This window comes from Capra hircus, chromosome 2, assembly GCF_001704415.2.
Source record: "Capra hircus breed San Clemente chromosome 2, ASM170441v1, whole genome shotgun sequence".
In the NCBI taxonomy this organism is placed as follows: Eukaryota; Metazoa; Chordata; class Mammalia; order Artiodactyla; family Bovidae; genus Capra; species Capra hircus.
In genome coordinates, this window is record NC_030809.1 from 16,026,814 (window position 1) to 16,049,262 (window position 22,449).

Sequence of the window (22,449 nt, forward strand, 5' to 3'; positions counted from 1 at the left end):
GTTTCCAAATCTACCACATTCCTCTCCCTAGTTGCCTAAATTCATAAAACAATTATGTCTATGTCCTAAATCATGACTAGTTTCTATAAAAGGTAGGGTAATATATGCCTATTGAAAAATTGTTTAAAAATGAAAATTTTAACAAAATTTAAATGAAAAATGTAAATTTTTAACAGTAGCAGTAGCAAGCAATAATATCAAAATACTAATAATAACAATAAATTCTTTGTGTGTGTGTGTGTATGTGTGTCAGTCACTCAGTCGTGTCCAACTCTTTGCGATCCCATGAACTGTAGTCCACCAGGCTCCTCTGTCCACGGAATTCTCCAGGCAAGAATTCTGGAGTGGGATGCCATTCCCTTCTCCTGGAGATCTTCCCAACCCAGGGATTGAACCAGGGTCTCCCATACTGTGGGCAGATTCTTTACCGTCCGAGCCACCAGGAAGCCCTTTATGGTTTATAAATATTACCAAATAAATGCCTTAAAATTTCCTTGCCTTTCATTATAAAAATTATATCATTAGCTTAATTCAAAGATTAATAAATTTACTTTGTACTACACATTGTACTTTAAGGCAAGAATTACATAATTAAGGGTGATCTTAAAGCCCATCTAGATCATTTTCAGGTATTTCTGAATTCTTTTTCCATTAGTGGGGATGAATTTATAGTAAGTGATGTAGAAGTTTCTGCCTGATTTCCCTAATGACCAGTGGCATACGTTTTTCAGATGGTTAGCCAGGAATGCCACATATAATGAATCTAATTAATCCAGCATGACAGTTATCAGTGCAGTTCACCAGATATATCCTGCTACCCCAAACTGCAAACATTTTGGAGAACTGTACTTTTTGGCCCTCCTGTGGTTGAGCAGGGTCAGGTGACTCATTCTGGCCAATGAGATGTGAACAGAACTGACAAGCTGCTTCAGGACAAAGGCATTTTAAATATGGCCCCTCCGAGGCTCTGTTTCCTTCTGCCACTTTAGAGGACTCCTCCTGACGGCAGTTGTTTCATTCAGCCTGGACTCTGGAGTGATGATCAGGCAAAACACAACCCTAGATGACAGTGATGGGCAAAGGGCATGAGTAAGAAATAAACCACGTCATTGCATAATCTTGCCTACCATCCAATTATCCAGCAATTTCCTCAAAGGAATGTATACTGAAATACTAACATTTTATGTCAACACTTTGTAGGAGCATTTTACGTCTGCTATAAGTAAATGTTATCACTGGTAAATTCAAGAGCTAGGAATAGTAAACTTGAGTCATTACATGATCTTGGCCAAACTATAACCCTCAGTCCTCGTTTCAAAGAAGAATAATAATATCTGACATTTCTTGTGCATTTATAATGTGCCGATATTGCTTTAAGTACTTCATCTATGTTAACTCATTCCTTACAATGAATGTGAATTCACCAAACCATCTCTATGGATCTAAGGAGGAGTGAATTAGTTTTCTAGCAAATAATCCTAAAATATTAATTGGGAGTTTCCCAGCACAAATAAGCAATTCTATCCTTCAATGATACATTTCTTATTTTAGACATTTCAATTTGAATTATAGAGATGTGAAGGCATGTTTAAAGCAGGCAAGAACCTGAAGTATTTGATCCGAAAGCTGGCAATAAAGAAGAAGAAAAGAAGATCGTTAAAAATAGGTTTGTGTATATAACAATTTGGGGAAAATCTGATCATGGTAGTAGATATACCTTACCTACCATACTGTTATGGGTGGAGGCTCCGGAGACCTTGCCCTTCAAGATGAAGTACCTTCCAAGTCTTTTTTGGGCCTGCCACACCAGCCAAGAAACCAAACAGTTCTAAGAAATCCTAATTCCACTGGAATTGAGAACAATCCAAAATGATAGTGGTTATATAAGAGATTGGATTAAATATAATCTAGTATGATAGGTGCATATTTAAAGAAGAACTTGGAAGACAAAACTTTAAAACAATCACTTGAAGGAAAAGTTAGTTGTCAAAGGAAACAATTTACTGTACTAGACCAATTTCATGTGACCATAAGAAGATTTGGAACAGCCATTGAAAATTAGGGATTAAATGTGCACTTTGATTTTTTGTTTGTTTGTTTAATGTAGAACAAGAGTAGTTATTCCTATCAGCACTTCCTTTATCCTTTCAAGCTCAAGTTCTTTCTGTGCCAATCTTTCCCAAAATACCCATCTATACTTCTATTATTTCGTTGTTGAAGTATGAGCATTCTGAATAAAACTAAGTTTTCTTTCTTATTTCAACTGTACAAAAGACATGTTAGAAAACATCAAATAATTGTCCCTGTTTTTCCATCCTTCTTAATTCATGTATTAACTTTGCTCTGTTGTAAACTAAATGAAATAATCCTGTCCCAAGAGAAATTTAGACTTGGCTAACAAAGTGCGCTTACTCCTTGGAAGAAAAGTCATGAGCAACCTAGATAGCATATTCAAAAGCAGAGACGTTACTTTGCTGACTAAGGTCCGTCTAGTCAAGGCTATGGTTTTTCCAGTAGTCACGTATGGATGTGAGAGTTGGACTGTGAAGAAGGCTGAGCGCCAAAGAATTGATGATTTTGAACTGTAGTGTTGGAGAAGACTCTGGAGAGTCCCTTGGACTGCAAGGAGATCCAACCAGTCCATTCTGAAGGAGATCAGCCCTGGGATTTCTTTGGAAGGAATGATGCTAAAGCTGAAGCTCCAGTCCTTTGGCCACCTCATGTGAAGCGTTGACTCATTGGAAAAGACTCTGATGCTGGGAGGGATTGGGGGCAGGACGAGAAGGGGACGACCAAGGATGAGATGGCTGGATGGCATCACGGACTCGATGGACGTGAGTCTGAGTGAACTCCGGGAGTTGGTGATGGACAGGGAGGCCTGGCGTGCTGCAATTCACGGGGTTGCAAAGAGTTGGACATGACTGAGCGACTGAACTGAACTGAACAAAGTGCTTGGTTGATTTATTCTCACTCTACCTTCTCAGTACAATACAGGTATTTAACAAATACCTAGGTGATAAATGAGTAACATTATAGTTTTCCAGGGGGCATCAATATACCAAATCTATTCCAGTCTATCTTACTATATTTTAAATATTCAGACAAAAGAATAAAGAGGCTAAGTTCCAATAAGAAGAAATTTCACTTGAAATCCACCCCTGACTCATTAGCCAGTCAACTTCTGTTTCAGTTTCATCTGATTTAATTGTAATATGCTCTTATCAGCCTCCTTTACTCTGATTTTCTCTGGGCCACTCACTATGGCTGCATCAACTAATCTGCTCACCCTAGTTCCCAATCAAGCAAAGAAGTTAATATTTAAACAACCCTGGCTCCTCCTATATAGAGGACTTAGCTTGAACCCAACTCCCAGATCCAAGATACCACAGTTGAGGTCTGGGCTCCCAAATCTCCTTTGGTACAGTCAAAAAAGACCCAGAATTCTGGTTTTCAAGGTTGGTCTTCTGCATTGGTTCTCATCCCCAGTATTGCTCTAACCAATTGTCCTAGCTTAGGGATTATACACTATCCTTGACTCCCAGCCTAGTGGCTGCATCTACCAGTCTTCTCGTAATAAGATGGCCCCGCATCTTTAGAATTAGAACCCTGTCCCAAAGTCCCAGAAGGACATACTCCCTACATGACAAATGCCTACTTGTCTTCGGAATACCCGTGTCACATGCCCCATGAATTTGAGACTTGGTGCCAACAGCCAGAATGGCATCGGTGTCTGTAACCTCTTTGATTCTATTCTTGTCCAACGGGTTGTATCTCTTGGTTTGACTTTATAACTGGGTGAGCATGCTCAGTTTCTTATCTACTATGTAGGGCAGATGTCTGGTAAGATACATTCCTAACACCTGCCTCCATAATGTCCTGGGCAACTATCATATCTCTCTAGTTTCAGGATACAAACACTCAACTCACTCAAATTCTAATTAACTGTTTCTAAATTCTTTATCGTATAAGAATAATACTAGGCCTTTGGGCATCTCAAATGATAAAGTCAATTCTTTACCCATGATGGTAACTCAGGATATTGCCTTATGCTAAAGTATATATTATTGTTTTCTGGATTTATGTTGATTTTTATGACACCGTCATATCTACAGATCAAATAACTCTCTCCTTTGTATCTACGGAATAACAAAAAACAATGGAATCATGAATTGAAGAGATGTGACTCAATTCCAACTCCATCACTCCCTGGTTATACATTACCTAAATTAGTAAGATGTTTAAGCTAAACCTCAGGTTTCCCATTTACGAAACTGAGATAGACAAACGGGCAGACTCAAGAATGGTGTGAGGCACTAAACACATTTCTGGTATACAGTCAATACTAAAACGCTAGCAAGCAGCAGCAGCCACAGAGTTTATATAAACTTATTTGCAATGCACTGTATTAGATTATTAAGAGAAGTAAAATAAGAGGATTAATTTTATTAGAGTTTAAAAAGGGCAAGGTTGTTTATGATTATGGAAGATGAACTTGATGGGGAAAGGAAAGGAAATGGAAGAGGCAAAGATCAAATAAATGGCAATCAGAAGAGTTTACAGAGCAAAGAGCAAGATTCTGGGAGCTTCAGTAAATGAGGGGTTAAGGACATTAGTCTTCCTGGAGGGGGGAAATCTTGATAACAGTTAGGAATTCCCTCCTCTTCCCAGTGTCTAAGAGCGCTGGTTGAGGGGCTGCAGCACTTAGCCAACTGCATGGCAGGAAGACAGAGCCTTACTTCATGTGTTCCTCCCTGGAAGTGGAAATTTTCACAGCCCTCTGCTGCCAAATTAATTCTCAGCCCAGGTCATTCTCATTCCACGGCCCCTCCCCCAGAGAAAAAAGCCAAACCTCTCTCCTTCTCCATTCCCATCTTTCACACCATAGTTCAAATGAAACCTCTATGAAATCGTCCCCATTTATCTCAAGAGCTTAGTGCTCCCACAACAACATGTATTTCTCCATCGTACAAACTATACTACAGGTGTTCCCATCCCTTTTCCAACCAGCCTATGAGCATCTTAAGAGCAAGGCATGTGACCTGTTCGAGCATGTACCTCCAGCATCTAGCACAGGGCAGGATGAGTGGAGGGTGAGAAGCCTTCAGGTACCCTCCACTGTTCCAGGCAGAATCATCAAGATCAATGGTTCTACCCATTTGGGGATATGACCATCTACCTTAAAAACCTGAGGAAAGCTACAGACCCTCAGCCTATAAAAATCCACACACACACCTGCACTTTAAAAAAAAGAAAGCAAGCATAAGGAAAGCAACAAGCAATAAGCTATGTCAAGAGAGATGTCGGAGTTTCCTTTGGTTCCCAAAACTCCAAGTTCTCAAACAAGTCACCAAACTTCCCAGCTGACAAAGTGAAGAAACTATCATTTGCCTCAACTATCCTTCATCAGATTTCTGTAATAAAAAATACAGATACATACCAAAAGCATACAGGAATTCTGAAATTAAAATTGTTATATAAGAGCAAATTATTTCTTATTACTGCTCCACAGCTTGATACTTTCACAGCTATCTATTTTGCCAAAAAACATGCTGTGAAATAAATTGACTATTTACTACTACAGCGAAAAGAACTGTTGTTTACATACCCAAGAGGGGTTTGCACACAAGCATAAAGAAGCAAAGATGAATAATCCAATTAATTCGCATTTGCTCACACCATTGACTACAGATTCCTTTGATAACAATATGCTTTTGTACTAACAAACCTGTAATACAATTGGCCAGTATGCTGTGAGATGTTTATATTCTAGATGTCAGGGGTTCTTGATGACAGTCTGAATATTCTCTTCTCTCTCATTTGACCCTGTCACCAACAACTGTCGCAGGTGGGCTACGGCCAACAGAGCTCCCCTCTTCAGGAGGGGAAGTCGTAAAATACTTGCGCTTAGTGTGTGTGCTCAGTCATTCAGCTGTGTCTGACCCTTTTGCAACCCCAAGGACTGGAGCCAGGCTTCTGTCCCTGGAATTTTCCAAGCAAGAATACTGGAGCAGATTGCCATTTCTTACTCCAGGGGATCTTCCTAACCCAGGAGTCAAACCTGCGTCTCCTGCGTCTCCTACACTGGTAGGCAGACAGGGCTGACTTTAATACAAAAAGCAGTTGTCAAGCAGCAGCTGTGAAGACCCTCAGGAACTCCAAAGAAATGGAACAAGTAAGGAACCCTGAGCCATCCTCTACACTTCAAATCTTCTGAAAGCCCAAGAGGGCCTACACACATACCCAGGCTGACAGACCCCCTGTCATTGCCCCGACTCTACTTCAAGCAGCAACTCCAAGGGTAGGGGCCCCCTTGCCAGTCTAGACCTTTATCTGTATCCATGCCAATCTCTGCTCAAAAGGATATCATTAATAAAGGATCCAGCGTGCCAGGGGGAGGTCATGGCCCAGCCACAAGGTGTTAAGGTTCACATTTCTTCCCTCAGCTATCTTTCTGCCAATCAAGTCTCAGATCCCAGGTCCAGAGAGTTCGGCCCCAGCTCCCTAACTTCTTCTTTCTTTTTCCCTCTTGAGCCACATAGCATAGCCATGTTACTCAGTGTGGTTCCAGAACCAGTAGCACCAATGTTGGCTGGAGCCTTGCACAATTTGGGGCACCACTTCAGATCTACTGAATTAGAATCTGCACTTGAACAAAATCCCTGGGCTGAATGATTTGCAGCTTAGAGACAAGTACTGGCCTATAGGATTGGCCTCAATTCTAATGAGATAGTCTTGCATTCATCTTTCTCAAACAGCTACTCTTAGCTTTGCTCTGAAAACCTCCTTCATGAATACCACTCCTCTCCAGACTCCCCTCTACCCATCTGCCTAGAAAGCATTCCCACACGGGGCAGTGACTGCTGTAATTCTTGATGAGCTGCCTGGCCTACCTTCCAGTAACTCTGAAGGCAGCCTCCAGGGCCAAGAGAGCTCCAAAGTTCCTCTTTTTGTGCTGATTCACAAGTCTTAGGCATTGGTAAGAAAATCATCAGAGGCTTTTCTACAATTAAGCTCTAGCACAATTTCTGGGGTCTCAGCCAATACCTAGCACCCAAGATTTAGGGACTCAGCCTAAAGTCCCTAAAGATTTAGGGACTCAAGCCTTTTGACTTGAAAGATGCCACGGTCCACTCTAGTCTCTGCAATATTTCTCACTACAAGACTGCTATTAAAGAGATTAAAAGTGGACAACATAAAGGATAAACAAGGAGCACTAGCATTTGAAGAAGTGCATGCTTCCCTGGTGGCTCAGTGGTAAAGAGTCTGCCTGCAAGGCAGGAGATGCAGGTTCGATCCCTGGGTCAGGAAGATTCCCCTGGAGAAAGAAATGACAACCCACTCCAGTATTTTTGCCTGAAGAATCCCATGGACAGAGGAGCCTGGTGGGCTACAATCCGTGGAGTCCCAAAAGAGTTGACGTATTTAGCAACTAAACAACAGCAACTGCGAACTGAAAAGCAATTTTTATACTGTGGAAATACAGAAGAAGGAACATCACAAATGACTGCTAAAAGGACTTCAAAAGATCCTGACTCTGCCCCTCTTCGGACTTGGCTTCCTATGCTTAATCCTGAGAACAGATTTCACTAAACATCTTCCTCCTCCATGCTTAAGGGCTAAAGGTATATTGACTTCTTCCATGAAGCTTCCTCTTGCCAGCAAGAGGGCTGAAAAAGTCATCAAGCAAGGTAGATTAAAAAATGCCTCCCCAGATTCAAGCAGGTTATATGGACTATGAGCACCTGAGTGTGTTGATACCATTTCACTTAGACCTCTGCCCCTTGTACCCTCAGAATGCAGCAGCCTTTTCTCTAAACCAGGCAGAGGTGGAATTTAACCATCATGGTTCACACTCCACTTTATCAGGAACAGAGTCCTCTCTCCAGGACCTCTAAAGATCCTCCTGCTGAGCTCTAAATGTTGGCTTTCCCCAAAACGCAGTATTCAGCTGCCTTCTCTGGCTACACTCTCTAGGTGACCTCATTCACTATATGGCTGATGATTCCCAAATTGACATCTCAAGCTTCAAGCTGGTCTTGAAGCTCCAGACTCATTTGTCCAAATATCTTATTTCATTCATTAGTTTCTTCATTTTCAGGATTTTTTACAGGTCATTCAATAAACTACACATATTGAAAGTACACAAATTGATTGGTCTTAACATACACAATTATGAAACTATCCCATCACGAAAATGAACATGCCTAGAGCCCCCAAAAGTCTCTTTGGGGCCCCAAGGTAATCCATCCCTCCTGCTCCCACTTCAGGCAACCAATGATTTGCCTTTTGTCACTATAAATCAGTCTGCATTTTCTAGTCATATAAAGGAATCATAAAGCAGGTACTGTCTAGCTTCTTTCACCCATCACAACTATTTTGAGATTCACCCATGTTAAGTATTACATATATCAATCAATACCATATTTTTTTTTTTTTTTACCAGCTAAGTTGTATTCCATTGAATGGATATAACAAAATTGGCTGACGTGCTTATGGATATTTGGGTGGTTTCCAATCTGTCTGGGGCTATCACTAAAAAAGCTGCTATGAACCTTCATATATAAATCTTTATATGAACAAATACCTTTATTCCTCTAAGGTAAACATCCAGGAATGGAGCAGTTGGGAGACTTCATCTTTCTTGTTCCTTCTCTGGTTTACCTTTACTATACAGCTGCCTGTTTGCTACAAAGCTGCCTACAGAGCTCTCTAATGACCTCTAGAAATACTTCCTCTGGTTGGACCAGACTGTAATGTACTCTTCCTGTCATCTCAAACCTGGTCAACACTGCTAGATGATGCTTTCAAGAAAAAAGGAAATGACCTAAATCAATCTATATTCCTAGGACCTGGAGCCAACCCTTAGCTGGCGCTTTCAAGGGATCAAGGAAGGAGACTGCACAACTGGCAGCAACTAGGGATGGGAGTTCCCCTGGAGGAGGGCACAGCAACCCACTCTAGTAGCCTCGTCTGCAGAACCCCCATGGACAGAGGAGCCTGGCGGGCTACAGTCCAGGGGGTCGCAAAGCGTCAGACACAACTGAGCGACTAAGCACATCACAGCAGAGGGATGAGAGCTGGGGCAGGGTGGAGGGGTAGATCTGGACTAGCATAATTCACCCTCTGCACTTAACTTCAGTCAATCAAGTAACCTTAAATTCATGTAAGTGTGAGTAGTATCTGTCTCTTTCTAGCTGCCATCCCCACCAGACTAAAAACTCTATAAGAGCAACAACTATGTCCATCTTGATCATTACTAATGTCCATGCACCCTACAAATCCCCGACACATAGGTCTTACTCAATTACTATAGCCCTATCAGACAACAAAAAAGAATTTAATTTATGCCTCAACAAAGCTCTGAGAAAAGGTAGTACTTCCCACATTTCTGGAAAAATTAAGAATAAAAACTTGAGCTGCTACCATGGGTCAAGAATTATTCTAAGATGTTTACATATATTCACATTTAATCCTATGACAAACCTAGGAAGTAGGTATGAAGTAGGTACTATGATTATTCCCAATCTATAGATGAGGCATTTGAAGCACAGAGAGGTTATATAACTCACCCAAGGTTATACAGGCAAGTGGCAAAGATGAGCTGCAAACCCAAGTAGCCTCGCCTAAAAGCCCACTCTATTAATCACTCTGCTTTAATACCTCTCACTGAAGACGACACCAAAATCTCAAGTGGCAATAAACTGAGCCAAATAAAATAAAAGATGTGATATAAAACATACTAGGAAGAAAAATTAATATTTAGATATATGTTACCAGCTTTATACAATTAAAAAGAAACTGCTATGAATTATTCTGGTGCCTGATCCTTATTTAAAACAACAGTCAAAACAAAAGCAAATCTTCCTTTTCAATTGACAGACATAGACAGAAACTAAAACCCAGAATATTCTCATATTAAAAACATTTTCATCTGCTATCAAATCTCTGTTTTATAAAAATACACAGTCTATTTTTGCCTGCCAAGGGAAGCCCAACCACCAAACTGGACATCACAGAACTAGACATGCACTGCCTGGGTTTACAGGAAAGGCAGCAAGGACGTGTGAAGACTGTCACCATCCCTGTGGCTTTGTCTTTCCAGTCCTCCCAGCATTACATGTTGGATAACACGTTATCGGGTTTGAATGTCCCCTGCAAGCTTTTCTTCTACCTGAAAAATTACCAGAAATCAAGGCAAAGCATGTGAGAGGGAAGACAGATCACAGGGGAGGGAACAAGGAGAACTCAAATCATTAGGTGTATGCCCATCCAATGAATCTACGTCCCAAGAGTTCTGTGGCCTGCTTCTGAGGCAACGAGGGCCTGAGGGGTCTGGGACTGCATCAGTTTATGCTGTCTCGCTGATGCACTATGGAATGCAAAAGGCCCTGAGAAGTCTCTAGTGTTAAGAGGAAAACTTAACTCACCTTCCACTGCTCCTCTGGAAGCAGCTTCACGACCACCAGATCCCCATTCAAGGCTCTATTACGAGCAACAACGCCATCGATAAAAATGTCTCGATCACCATCCTAGGTTGGAGAAAGGAATATAAGAGTCAGCTTACCAAGGCTTGGAATCAAAAATAACTCCCTTGGCTTACAAACTGTAGACTCTACAATCTGCCCATTGACTTAACAGGAACACTGGTATTGCTATTTAGCCACAAACAGACCTAGAGGAAGTTCAGTCTCTTTAGAACTAATAGAATTGGTGATAAACACATAAGAGCAGGTTAACATGATTCTAAAAAAGAATCACCAAATAAGAGCAGATCTACTATAGGCAGGTCAAAAACAAAAATATATAAAGCAAAAAACTAGGATTGCATGCTTTCATAACCAAAATGCGAAAGGAGTAAGTTATCCTTTTCTGTTTTGAATAAAATAAAGCAGATGGTACCCCTTCTATACTTAATTTTTTTAAGCAAAAGGAAAGGTAAAAAGCAGACAGTTTGAAAGAAGATAGAAGAAAATCAACATATAATACCCTAAGTAAACCAACCACGGGCAGGGGAAACAACCAGCTCCAGGATTTGGGCTCTCTACAAGGAAGCTGGCATATTCCCTGCCCACCCCCCACCCCCACCCCCCAGGAAGGCAGCAGAGAAAGCAAATCATGGTTTGTTTGTTTTTTAACTGAAGTAGAGTTGTAGTGTTAGCTTCAGGTATCCAGCATAGTGATTAATTTTTTCAGATTATATTCCATTAGAGGTTATTATAAGATATTGGTTATATAATAATTCCCTGTAATGTAGCGTAATGTTAGTCACTCAGCTGTGTCTGACTCTTTGCGACCCCATGGACTGTAGCCTGCCAGGCTCCTCTGTCCATGGAATTCTCTAGGCAAGAATACTGGAGTGGGTTGCCATTTCCTTCTCTAATAATTCCCTGTGCTATATAGTAAATCCTTGTTGCTTACCTATTTTATCTACGGCAATTTGAAGAGCTGAGCTGAATCTCAAACAATCCAGAGCTATGAGTAGATTGCATCACAACTCAGCTCACACTTGATTCATTCAGAAGTTTGCATCTATTACAGAATCTCTTATTTTAAAGATACTCACAAGCAGCTCAAAATTTAAAGTTCGAGTCAACCTCTTCTAACTACCTTTTAAAGCCAAAGAGTTCAGTCCTTTATTTGAATGCCATAAGACTTGCTCTACCCATCAGAAAGAACGGGCGGGGAGGAAGTGGTTAATGATCAATCTGTTGGAAATACAAAGGGATCTGGGGGTATTCTAACTAAGTATTTAGGAGGCTGGAGTTGGGAAGCAACCCAAGTATGCCATAATGGTCAGAACATCCTCCATCGATAGAACAGCTTCCTTTGGGCCAAACATAAATTCTACAGATACACAAAGAGTGCCTCTTGGTGGTAAGATGCACAAAAAAGCTGTATAGAACTTTTTGCAATATAGTTCTGAGCTGAAACTTTGCTTTTTTTAATAAAAAACCAGGTTTTGACATCTGGTCTATTTCTTCTCTTTATCTTATCCGTAAAGAAGATAAAAAAGCATCTCAATAACATCGGTTTATCTTAGTCTTTTGGAAAAAGATGCATGATTTTATTCTAATTCTGTATCTTACTTTCACTGAGAACAACAGGACACCAGCAGGCACACATAGACGTGACTTCTGTATGTTTCTTGAGTTTGTCATAAGAAAATGAGTATCGACTTTCCATCAGTAGAAATTATAAGAAACCTAAAACATATTCTCCCAAAACAAAGTACTTTTTTTATACCTGACGATCAATTCACTGTTCCTGTTGACATAGGTAGCAATTTTAACACAGAAAATGACACTGTGTAAGTTCTCAGCTGTTTTCAGAGTCAACAAGAGTAAATTTCATCAAATCTAGTCTAACTTTGTTTCTCAAAACGTTTCAGAATTTTAAAGTTATGAGGAACATTAGACAATATTTAGTCTACCCCTTTATTTTATAATTAAGCAAACTTTCTGTTTCTTACTGTCAGAGCAGAAGCCACATCTCCTATCAATTCCTATCTCTATTCTCCCTGGTAAAGCAGGGGGCAGGTAATATTCAGGCCCTGATCTCACAGCCCACCTTCCAGCCTACCTGTGAGCATGTTTCCAGTTCATACAAGTTCACAGTTGACATGGACATGAGCTACATACACTCAGAAATCTAGACCAGTGATGGGATTTACAGAGGCATGTAATTCATTGCCTCTATTATCTCTTCCTTCAACTGCTTTCTATAATGCTTCTAAAACCTGAAACTGACCAGAAAACCAGCAAAACTGGAATGCAGGATTGTTCCAGTGTCCAACACCACACTATCTACAATCAGTTACAACTGGGCTATTTTTTTTTTTTTAAGTATAACTGCTTTACAATGTTGTGTTAGTTTCTGCTGTACAACAAAGTGAATCACCCGTGCTGCTAACTGCTGCTAAGTCGCTTCAGTCGTGCCTGACTCTGTGCGACCCCATAGACAGCAGCCCACCAGGCTCCGCCATCCCTGGGATTCTCCAGGCAAGAACACTGGAGTGGGTTGCCATTTCCTTCTCCAATCAATGCATGAAAGTGAAAAGTGAAAGTGAAGTCGCTCAGTCGTGTCCAACTCTCAGCGACCCCACGGACTGCAGCCCACCAGGCTCCTCTGTCCATGGGATTTTCCAGTACTGGAGTGGGGTGCCATTGCCTTCTCCAGCCATAGGTATACATATATCCCCTCCCTCGTGGGCCACTCTTTCCCAACCCCCACCCCCCACCCCAGGTCATCACAGAGCACCAAGCTAAGCTCCCTATGCTAGGTTCTTGATTACTTAGAGGTGAGTCATTCAGCACTTTTTCCCTCCCTCTGAGACAATTTTATTACTCCATCAATAGTCAGATAAAAGAATAAAAGAGGTATAGAAATAAGCCAATCTTAATATCACAACTTTGTAAAAAATTCTAAGTAGGACATGCCAGGAACACAATTTCAAGTAGAACAACTTGAGCTCTTGAAACATCAATGACTTTTGCTTCTTAACTTTAACAAACCAGATTAAACAGTGGCAGCACATCACTTGCAAATTTAAATCACATGAATTTAACTTAAGGGACCCTAAGTAGGCCCACACTTCAGAGAACCCCTGCCCTGGCCCTCTTCTGACTGTATCCCTCCTCATCAGGTAAGGAGTTCTCAAGGCCAGATGAATTTTAATCAGACCCAAGCCCACTTCCAGGGCATATATGAGCATCTTCCCCAGGCCTGTCTTCCCAAACACACACCACAGGCGGCTAACAGGTGGGCATCTCTAAGGGGTATGTGGGATGAGATGCTCACCTAGAGGGCAAGGGCTCTCACTGAATGGGGGGAGGAGGCAGGAAGGCAGCAAAGAGGGGATACGGAGCCAGGACTGGGAATGGAAGAGAGGCAGGCCAGAAGGTGGACCCTCTCTGTGCAGCCACCTTTCAGCATGGAGCTCCAAGTAGTCTGAGAACTCTACGTTTGAAACCAAGTTCAAGAACACGGAGGTATATTTGACAAGGAACATATTTCACTTAACAGTTTGTTTGTCTGGTGTATAACTTTTAAGTATTTAATATAAGGTATTCATGCCTCCACTTGTACTTTGGTCCTAGGCCATACATTCATCAGGAACCGGCCTCACAGGGGACTAACTTACAGAAATTCAATACTGTGTACTCAGGAGAGAGAGAAAGCAGGCAGTGAAGTTTTCAAAATACTGTATGTAGTTTCACTTATCATTCAAATCAATGAGAGCAAATGTCAGTATGCAGGGAGATGGGTGATTTGAAACCAGGTACGTCTCAGGGCCAACTCCTTACTGCACAGGTATGATTCTCATGCTTAAAAAATCCATATTTTTCACACACTGGGGCCCCTCATACAACTGAGCTCCTCCAACTGGTGTGCCAATAAAGAAACAATCCTTCTTTCAAATATAGAGAAAATGCTGGTTATGCTAGATTTCTGAAAGACGGTTAATCCATCTCCAACACTGCATATTCCTAAGAAGTTTTCATGGGTAATTTTTATCATTCTTGACTGTGAATTTACCTTACGAGCAAACTCTGAAATCTAACACCCATGTAACTCTGCTTCCACTGCATGATGGAACAGCTCCCACAGCTAAGCTACTAACTCAAAGCTGACACTCAATTCTCTCATCTAAGTACCACAGTCAGTACATACATACCATGTTCTGTCACGGGAACAGAAGATGACTACGAGAGCATAAGGTGACATGGGATACTGCTTATCTAACCCAGTGGTAAGACCTAAACTTCAGATACAAACATGAATCCTTAGCTTCTGGACACGGGCAAGGGAAAAAAGGCCTAAACTGAGCTTTGGAATAGGTCTTCGGTTACTGAAAACAACAACAACAATACCACCTATGGAGTACACCACTGAACTTGTATGCTCGTTAAACGTATCGTTTCTCATAATGAAATGCAGTAACCGAAATATATGTATTCCATTTCTTCAAGTAGAAGCCAAAGTTTCCTCCTATAATCTCTTCCACTGTGAAAAGTCTACTTCTACGGGCACACTGTTTATGGCATCCTGAAAAAGACAGGCCAAGAATTTAAGAATACTGCTCTTCCAGCTTTGCACAATCAAGCCTTATCCAGAGACCTGCTGCTAATTAGATGTCAGAGTGAACTTCCCTTAATCAGAGAGAGTGTGTTCAAATGAGTCATGAACTAAGAAAGCATATAAAGACTCAGCAGTAAAGAGCCTTGTACCAAGTCCTATCACCTGTGGAAAGGTGAAGTGAGAAACTCTAACCAAAAAAAAAAAAAAAGCATTACACATTATTTTTGGACATATCTGAAGATTAGCTCATGCAGCAGATTGAAAGTAGATAGCATATTTGTTTAAGAAAGATTAAACTTAAACCAGTGGAAACATCCATAAATCCTTTAAGAAGTGGTGGCTGTCTGTGAGGGTTCAGCTGAGCCTTGCAGCCAGTAACAAATGCCATCCTTTTCATTTGAAGTGTGATTTTTAAGACTGGCAGAAGGGGCTGTCAACCCAAGGAAAATTTGTTTATTTAAATTTGAAACAAATCCTTGCCCATCTTCAGTTCTGTTTCACTACTCTGTTTTTTTAGTTAGAATATATGATTTCAGTTTCATAGCACATCTAAAAAATTAAACATGACATTAGGTTTATTATAAAGTTATTGAACTTACCGGGGAAGGAATGAAGGCTTCATGAAACTTCTTTGGATTAATTCTCAAAACACCCTTTAAAATAAAAAAAATAAAATAAAATCTGTGAAAATTTAACTAGTTATATGCTTAAGATTTTTCCATACATATGTTATTATTCAATAAAAAAGTTAAAATTAATTAAACAGTTCGATCTAGGAAACAAGTTAGATGTATGAGAACTATTCATTAAATGCATAAAATTATTTATATTGATGTCTATACTACAGAGTTCCATCAAACACTGAAAGCTCATACTGGCACCTTGCAGTGAACGGGTAGAGGTGAGAAGCAACAGAGCTTGGTGTGAAATGGGAAAGTGGCAGCTATTGGGGTTTTCTGTGCCCCTATACGCTAGTCTTCAAGTGTAAAGCACAAGGTTACCTGGGGATTAGGCATCATTATACAACGCCCTTTTTTTAATTCTACAGGACCTTCCCACAACTGCTTGTTTCTGTGACAATTTTCAAAATGACACAGGTTGACTTCCAAGTTGAAGAGTGAGTCTCAAGATACTCGATGTATATTTTTTACTCTGGGCCCCTCTGCAGAGCTGAATGAGTCAATAATTCAAATTGGTCCAGAACCAGCTCTTAATGTAAATGGGAATCCTGGCTCCAACAGCCAGGCCACCCAGTCTGCCTTCAACTTCATGTTATTCCAGCACCAAATCAGGGTCTGCTTCTGTTTATGCTCAGAGGTGCAGGTGGGGGCTGTCTTCAATAGCAGTTCAGTATTTTAGGCCCTTGCAGGAAGCTGTAACCCTCCCCACTTACAGCTGCACTGGAAGGCCACTAGAACACATGGATGGAGGCAGTTATTTTCCTAAGAGTTAGACTCAAAGGGAGTCTTGAAAAAGTGTTTTAAATAACATTTCTCCCCTAAAATACTGAAAGACTCAAAGATACACAATTAAAAAATAGGTGAGGGCATAAAATAAAGCAGAAAGTAATTCTTTCTTTCACTGGTACACCATGTTTAAATTACAAATTTCCATGTAACAGTTTATACTACTATTAAATCCCACATAGACTACTACAAACCCTCATTCAGTCCTTAATTCAATAATTATTTACTGAATTCTGATTACATGCAAGATCCTCAGACAAACAATGTAGAAGAGAGAATGAGAACCAAGTTCAGTCCTTATTTATAGAGTAAAACATGAAGAAAGCTGCAAGTGAGGAGACAGCTTACTTTCAGTTGGGGATACTAAGCAAGGCTCCAGAGATGGTGTCCGATTTGGTCCTTGATGGAGGAGCAAACTTTGAAGATAAGTCAGAAGAGAAATGCAGGCAAGACTGATTAAGAGGGGACTTCTCTGGTGGCCCAGTGGCCAGGAGTCCCTGCTGCCAAGGCAGGGAGCACGGGTTCAGGAGGATCCCACATGCCAGGGGCAACTAAGCCTGTGCTCCGCAAGTACTGAGCCAGTGCTCTAGAGCCCAAGAGCTGCAACTACTGAGCCTGCGCTGCAACTACTGAAGACTGAGCGCTGTAGAGTCTGTGCTGAAGCCACAACCACGCGAAGTCCACGCACTACAACTAAAGAAAGCCCGCACACAGCAGCAAAGATCCAGTGCAGCCAAAAATAAATCAATGAAAAAAAATTTTAATATATGTATTTTTAAAAAGAGTGATTAACAGAACAAATACTTTTCTACCACCATGCTATATCAGGGTAAGAGACAGGGGACTGGGAAGTGAGGCAGGGAAAGCCCCCAGAGGCCTGTCCCTTCTTACAAATGTCATTACAACTTAACTTTTAGGACAGCTGTTTCTTGGTGGGGGAGGGAGGAAAAAGCTTATTACATTTATCCACTCACTCAACAAATATATCCTTATTTCCTGACAGCTAGTATCCCAGGCACTTTGCTAGGTGATGAGGACACAATGGAAAGAGAGTCTCTCCCCTCAGAGCTTACAGTCTAGTGAGGGGAAATAAACACTCCAAATAAATAAAAGTAAACTAGTTGATTTTTTAAAATTCATTTTCTGACCCAAGTTTCTTTTTTTTCCCAGTGAATGGTTAGTACATGAAGAAGCATAGAGCTAAGAATACCTTCTGCTTTGAAAGTTCCTTTAAGTATAGAGCACTCAGAGATGCCATGACTGGGTTCAGGCGAAAGAAACAGGTTTGCTCAGGGCTGTATCTTGGCCTGATTGTGTGTGTGTGTGATTTTTTTATTGAGATATAGTTGATGTGCTACATTGTATAAGTTACAGGTGTACAACATAGTGATTTACAATTTTTAAAGGTTATATACTCCATTAACAGTTATTATAAAATATCTCAACTCTATTTAAAAGAACAAATATTAATAAGGACCTAAAAGATCCTATTCTTTGTTTAAAGTGTTTGTTTATTCGGTTGTGCTGGGTCTTAGTTGTGGCACACAGGATCTTTAGTTGTGGCATATGGGATCCAGTTTCCAACCAGGGACCAAACCCAGGCCCCTCTGCACTGGGACCTCGAAGTCCTAGTCACTGGACCACCAGGGAAGTCCCAAGATTCTATTCTTGATTGTCTGTTCCAAACTTCCTGATACATAAAATTGTACAAGGAGGGAGAGAAGCCTGTTTCAAGAAAAGCATTTGCAATTTGACTGCAGCAGACTTTACGAACTACACCTCAGGAACATAACGCCATGTGAGTGACCACACTAAGAAAGAAGAATCTCTAGCAGAGTCCAGAGAGGACCTCAGTCATCCCCACAGCCTGACCGAAGACGCTGTCAGCAAAGCATGTCAAGAAATGGCCTTGAAACTGAAAGAGATGTCTAGCAGATGCCTTGTCTTACTCACTGCCTACGTAAATCTAGGACTTCCATTTCCACCTTTTTATGACCTTCGCCTAATCTGCCCCAAACCCTCACCCCTCATTTCCCCCTAAACCCTCTCCTAGGCCTGGGACAATTGGCTCCTACAACCTCCATCTCTTTGCTTAAGGCTCTGGTGCCTCCTGGCCTCCATGGAAACCATGGAACACTTCCCTTCAAGTCCTCTCAGAGGGAGCTGCTTTTCTCTCCTATCCCATACAGCTCAAGGACCAGAAAAGAAAAACTCTCCCCCCTGGCTTCCCCACTGCAACTTTAAGAGTATCCATTTTTTGCCCAGTCTCTCTCCAGATCCCCAGAATCCTTAGCAGTTCATTCATTGGCTCCTGTTCCAGCTCCTTGGTGCTGTCATCTTCAAACCTTCTGGTCAGAGCCCTGATTTACTAATACTCTGCCTCTTAGCTCACTCTCTTCCCCTCACTATGTTTATTTCCTTCCTCAGCTGCAGAGTTGCCATGGCTTGTCATTATCTATCACCCCTGCAAACCCTGAGCCAAGGGTCCTCCTCCTCTTATAGTCAACTACTAATGAAACCTCACTCTTGGTTGACTCCAACTACCTGCCTGAGTGTCCATGCCTACACCCAAGGAGCTGAACATTACTGTAGAAAAATACCATATAGCTGGGCTAATGAGTCTAACTTGGCAATCACAAACATGTTTTATTTGGCTTACAGAATGTATGAAAATGCTTAAAACTGAGGAATTTCACACATAAATATGTATTTCCAGATTTCCATGAAAAATCAGCCACATGGCAGCAACCACCTGAGTTGAATAAGAGATGCTTCTCTTACAGCAATGAAAACAATCGCAAATAACACTTATACCGGCTTATTACATGTCACACAGTTTTAAGGGCTTTATGTCTATCAACTAATTGAACCTTCAAAACAACCCTATGAGGTAGGTACCATTACCCTCATTTTATAAAATGAGAAAATGGAGGCACTGAGACATGCCTCAGAAAACTAAGATCCTAGCATCTGGTCCCATCACTTGATGGCAAATAGATGGGGAAACAACTGAAACAGTGAGAGACTTTATTTTTGCGGGGAGGTGGGGAGGGCTCCTAAATCACTGCAGCCATGAAATTAAAAGGTGTTTACTCCTTGAAAGAAAACCTATGACCAACCTAGACAGCATATTGAAAAGCAGAGACATTACTTTGCCAACAAAGGTCCATCTAGTCAAGGCTATGGTTTTTCCTGTAGTCATGTATGGATGTGAGAGTTGGGCCATAAAGAAAGGTGCGTGCTGAAGAATTGATGCTTTTGAACTGTGGTGTTGGAGAAGACTCTTGAGAGTCCCTTGGACTGCAAGGAGATCAAACCAGTCAATCCTAATGGAAATCAACTCTGAATATACATTGGAAGGACTGATGCTGAAGCTCCAATACTTTGGCCACCTGATGTTAAGAACTGACTCATTGGAAAAGACCCTGATGCTGGAAAAGACTGAAGGCAGGAGGAGAAGGGGATGACAAAGGATGAGATGGTTGGATGGCATCACCGACTTGATAGACATGAGTTTGAGCAAGCTCTGGGAGCTGGTGAAGGACAAAGAAGCCTGGTGTGCTGCAATTCATGGGGTTGCAAAGAGTGGGACATGACTGAGTGACTGAACTGAACTGAGAGGTGCCCACTTGCACACCACATTCAAGCCCAAGCAGTCTGGTTCTAGAGTCCTTGGTCTTAACTACTGCAGACTTCCTCTCCATTTGCCACAGCCACCACCAGACCCCTCTTCACTCGTTTGTGCCATCTGTTCCTTTTCCCAACAAACCAGTACCAGTTCCAAACCTCAGTCTGCCCTATTTTGGTGAATAGCATCATCATCCACCCAGCAGCTCAGCTCAAACACTGCAGAGCCATCCATTACGACTCCCTTTGCCTCACCCTCCACAATTCACTCGTCAGCAGGTCATGCCAGCACTAGCTCCACGTCCACCCACTTCTCTCCGACTTCACTGCCACCACCCATGTTGCCATCGCCATATTTTCTTGCTTGGTTTAGAGTGATAGCCTTTTACGTGGTCTCCCAGCTTCTACTGTATTCATCTCACAATTGCCAGAGAGCTGTTTTAAAAGCATAAGATAGACCATGTCCTTCCCCTGCTTATTACTCTTCCATGACTGCCCATCAGTTCTTTAAAGAAAATCCAACCCTCCAACACAGCCTAGAGAACCTACACAGACTGGCAGATACCTAACTCTCCCATTCATTCCCAACATAATCCCCCTTGCTCAGTATATTCAACAGGGCTTCTTCTAAGTCCTCAAAAATACTAGGCCTTTTTCCACTTGCCATTCTTTTTAAAAAAATAGAATAGAGGCATTTATTGATTTATGTGTTTAAAAAATCCAAGGTTATGTGGCTTCAAGTGAGGTATAAAATGACAGCTCAAGATTAGGTTTGTTTCCACTTTCCAATCTGTTCCCTTGTATAGGTTCATTTTTTTAATTTAATATATATATTTTAACAATGTATAGTTGACTTACAATGTTTCAAGTGCACAGCAAGGTGATTCAGTTATACATATGCACATATATTATTTTTGAAGTTATTTTCCTTTATAGGTTATTACAAGATATTGACTATCATTCCCTATGCTATACAGTAAACCTTTGTTGCTTGTTGCATATCTTTTTGTTTTAATTAGAAATCTAGCATTCTATTCATACTAAGTCAAACAAACAATCGAAATGTCATAATTTTTTTGGTTAAGCAAAAACTGATTTTCTAAAATATATATAGTATACATATTATTTATATGTATATGCTATACAAAAGCTTTTGTATTAAACCTGATAAAGTCTTGAGAAAGAAGATCAAAAAAAAATGAAGAGATAAAGAAATTGGAAAACATAAACTAAATGAAATAGGAGCACTGAATATGAAATAGAAAACATGAAACAAACTGATAAAAGTAAAAGGTCATCATATAGTTCACTTGTTTTTAACATGGCTGCTCATAAGAAACATATCTGGAGCTCTAGTGAAAAGAAAGCAAGATCTACACATCTGTATTTTTCAAAAACTTCCAAGATAATTCTGATATGCATCTGGATTTTTTTAAATGATTACAGGTTTTTCTCTTAAATGGCAGTTTTGGTGATATAGAGTTCTATTATTTTTTCTGTTGACCAATCATGATACAATGGTATTGAGTTACATAATCACAACAGTAAAAGATGTTTATCAGTTTTCACAATCACCACTTGCCATTCTTCTACTAACTTATCTCACTGCCTATAATGTTCTTTTCCTAGCTCTCCAAATGTCTGGTGCAATCTCACCCTTCAGATCTCAACTCAAGTCACCTCCTCAAAGAGGCCTAATCTCGCTATGTAGAGTGGCACCCCATAGTTATTCTCTCTCATCATTCTTGCTTTCTTATAAGCACACAACACAGACTGTAATTTTCTCTTTATTTCTTCAGTTGTTTTTGCCTGTCTCCCCCAGAGAAATGCCTGTCTTGCTCACTGGTATATGCTTGGCACTTAGCAGGTGGTCAAGAGACACTTGTTAAAGCGTATTAATTCATGTCTGCAGAGTTGAAGTTCTCCCACCCCACCAGTATTCATGTCATGAATATCATCTGTTCCTTCTAAATGACTGGGCAGTCCACTATAACCCACTATTCTTCTCTTTAACTCATATCTTAATGTTCTCTAGCTGATTTTCCCTCTTAATAAATGGTGAATGTTCTAGAGACAGGACATCCTGTCCTGTCTTCCTGGGCAAGGATTTCCTTCAAGGTCCAATAACAACTTTACACCAACATTTTAGCCTAGGAGAAACTTGATTTCATGCCTCAGGCAGCTCTTGGGGCTCAGCCTGAACCATCTTTTGCCAAAGAACCACCTAGGACTATGAAACAAACCAATTTTACCATCTTTATACCCATGTCACCTTGGT

The 22,449-nt window shown here is 40.8% G+C and overlaps 1 protein-coding gene across 5 annotated transcripts in view; it reads right to left on the minus strand.

Annotated features, from left to right (window-relative positions):
• The window catches only part of DIS3L2 (DIS3 like 3'-5' exoribonuclease 2), a 358,364-nt gene that overhangs the window by 277,578 nt on the left and 58,337 nt on the right, over positions 1–22,449 (minus strand). For all 5 annotated transcript variants that reach the window (XR_001919121.1, XM_018058183.1, XM_018058187.1 and 2 more), the window contains exons 4-5: positions 15,678–15,731; positions 10,428–10,529 (exon numbers count right to left, since the gene is read on the minus strand). Coding sequence is in view for 4 of the 5 variants with exons in the window: in XM_018058183.1 (XP_017913672.1) it covers positions 10,428–10,529; positions 15,678–15,731 (156 nt within the window). In the remaining variant the exon portion in view is untranslated. The remainder of the gene's footprint in view (positions 1–10,427; positions 10,530–15,677; positions 15,732–22,449) is intronic.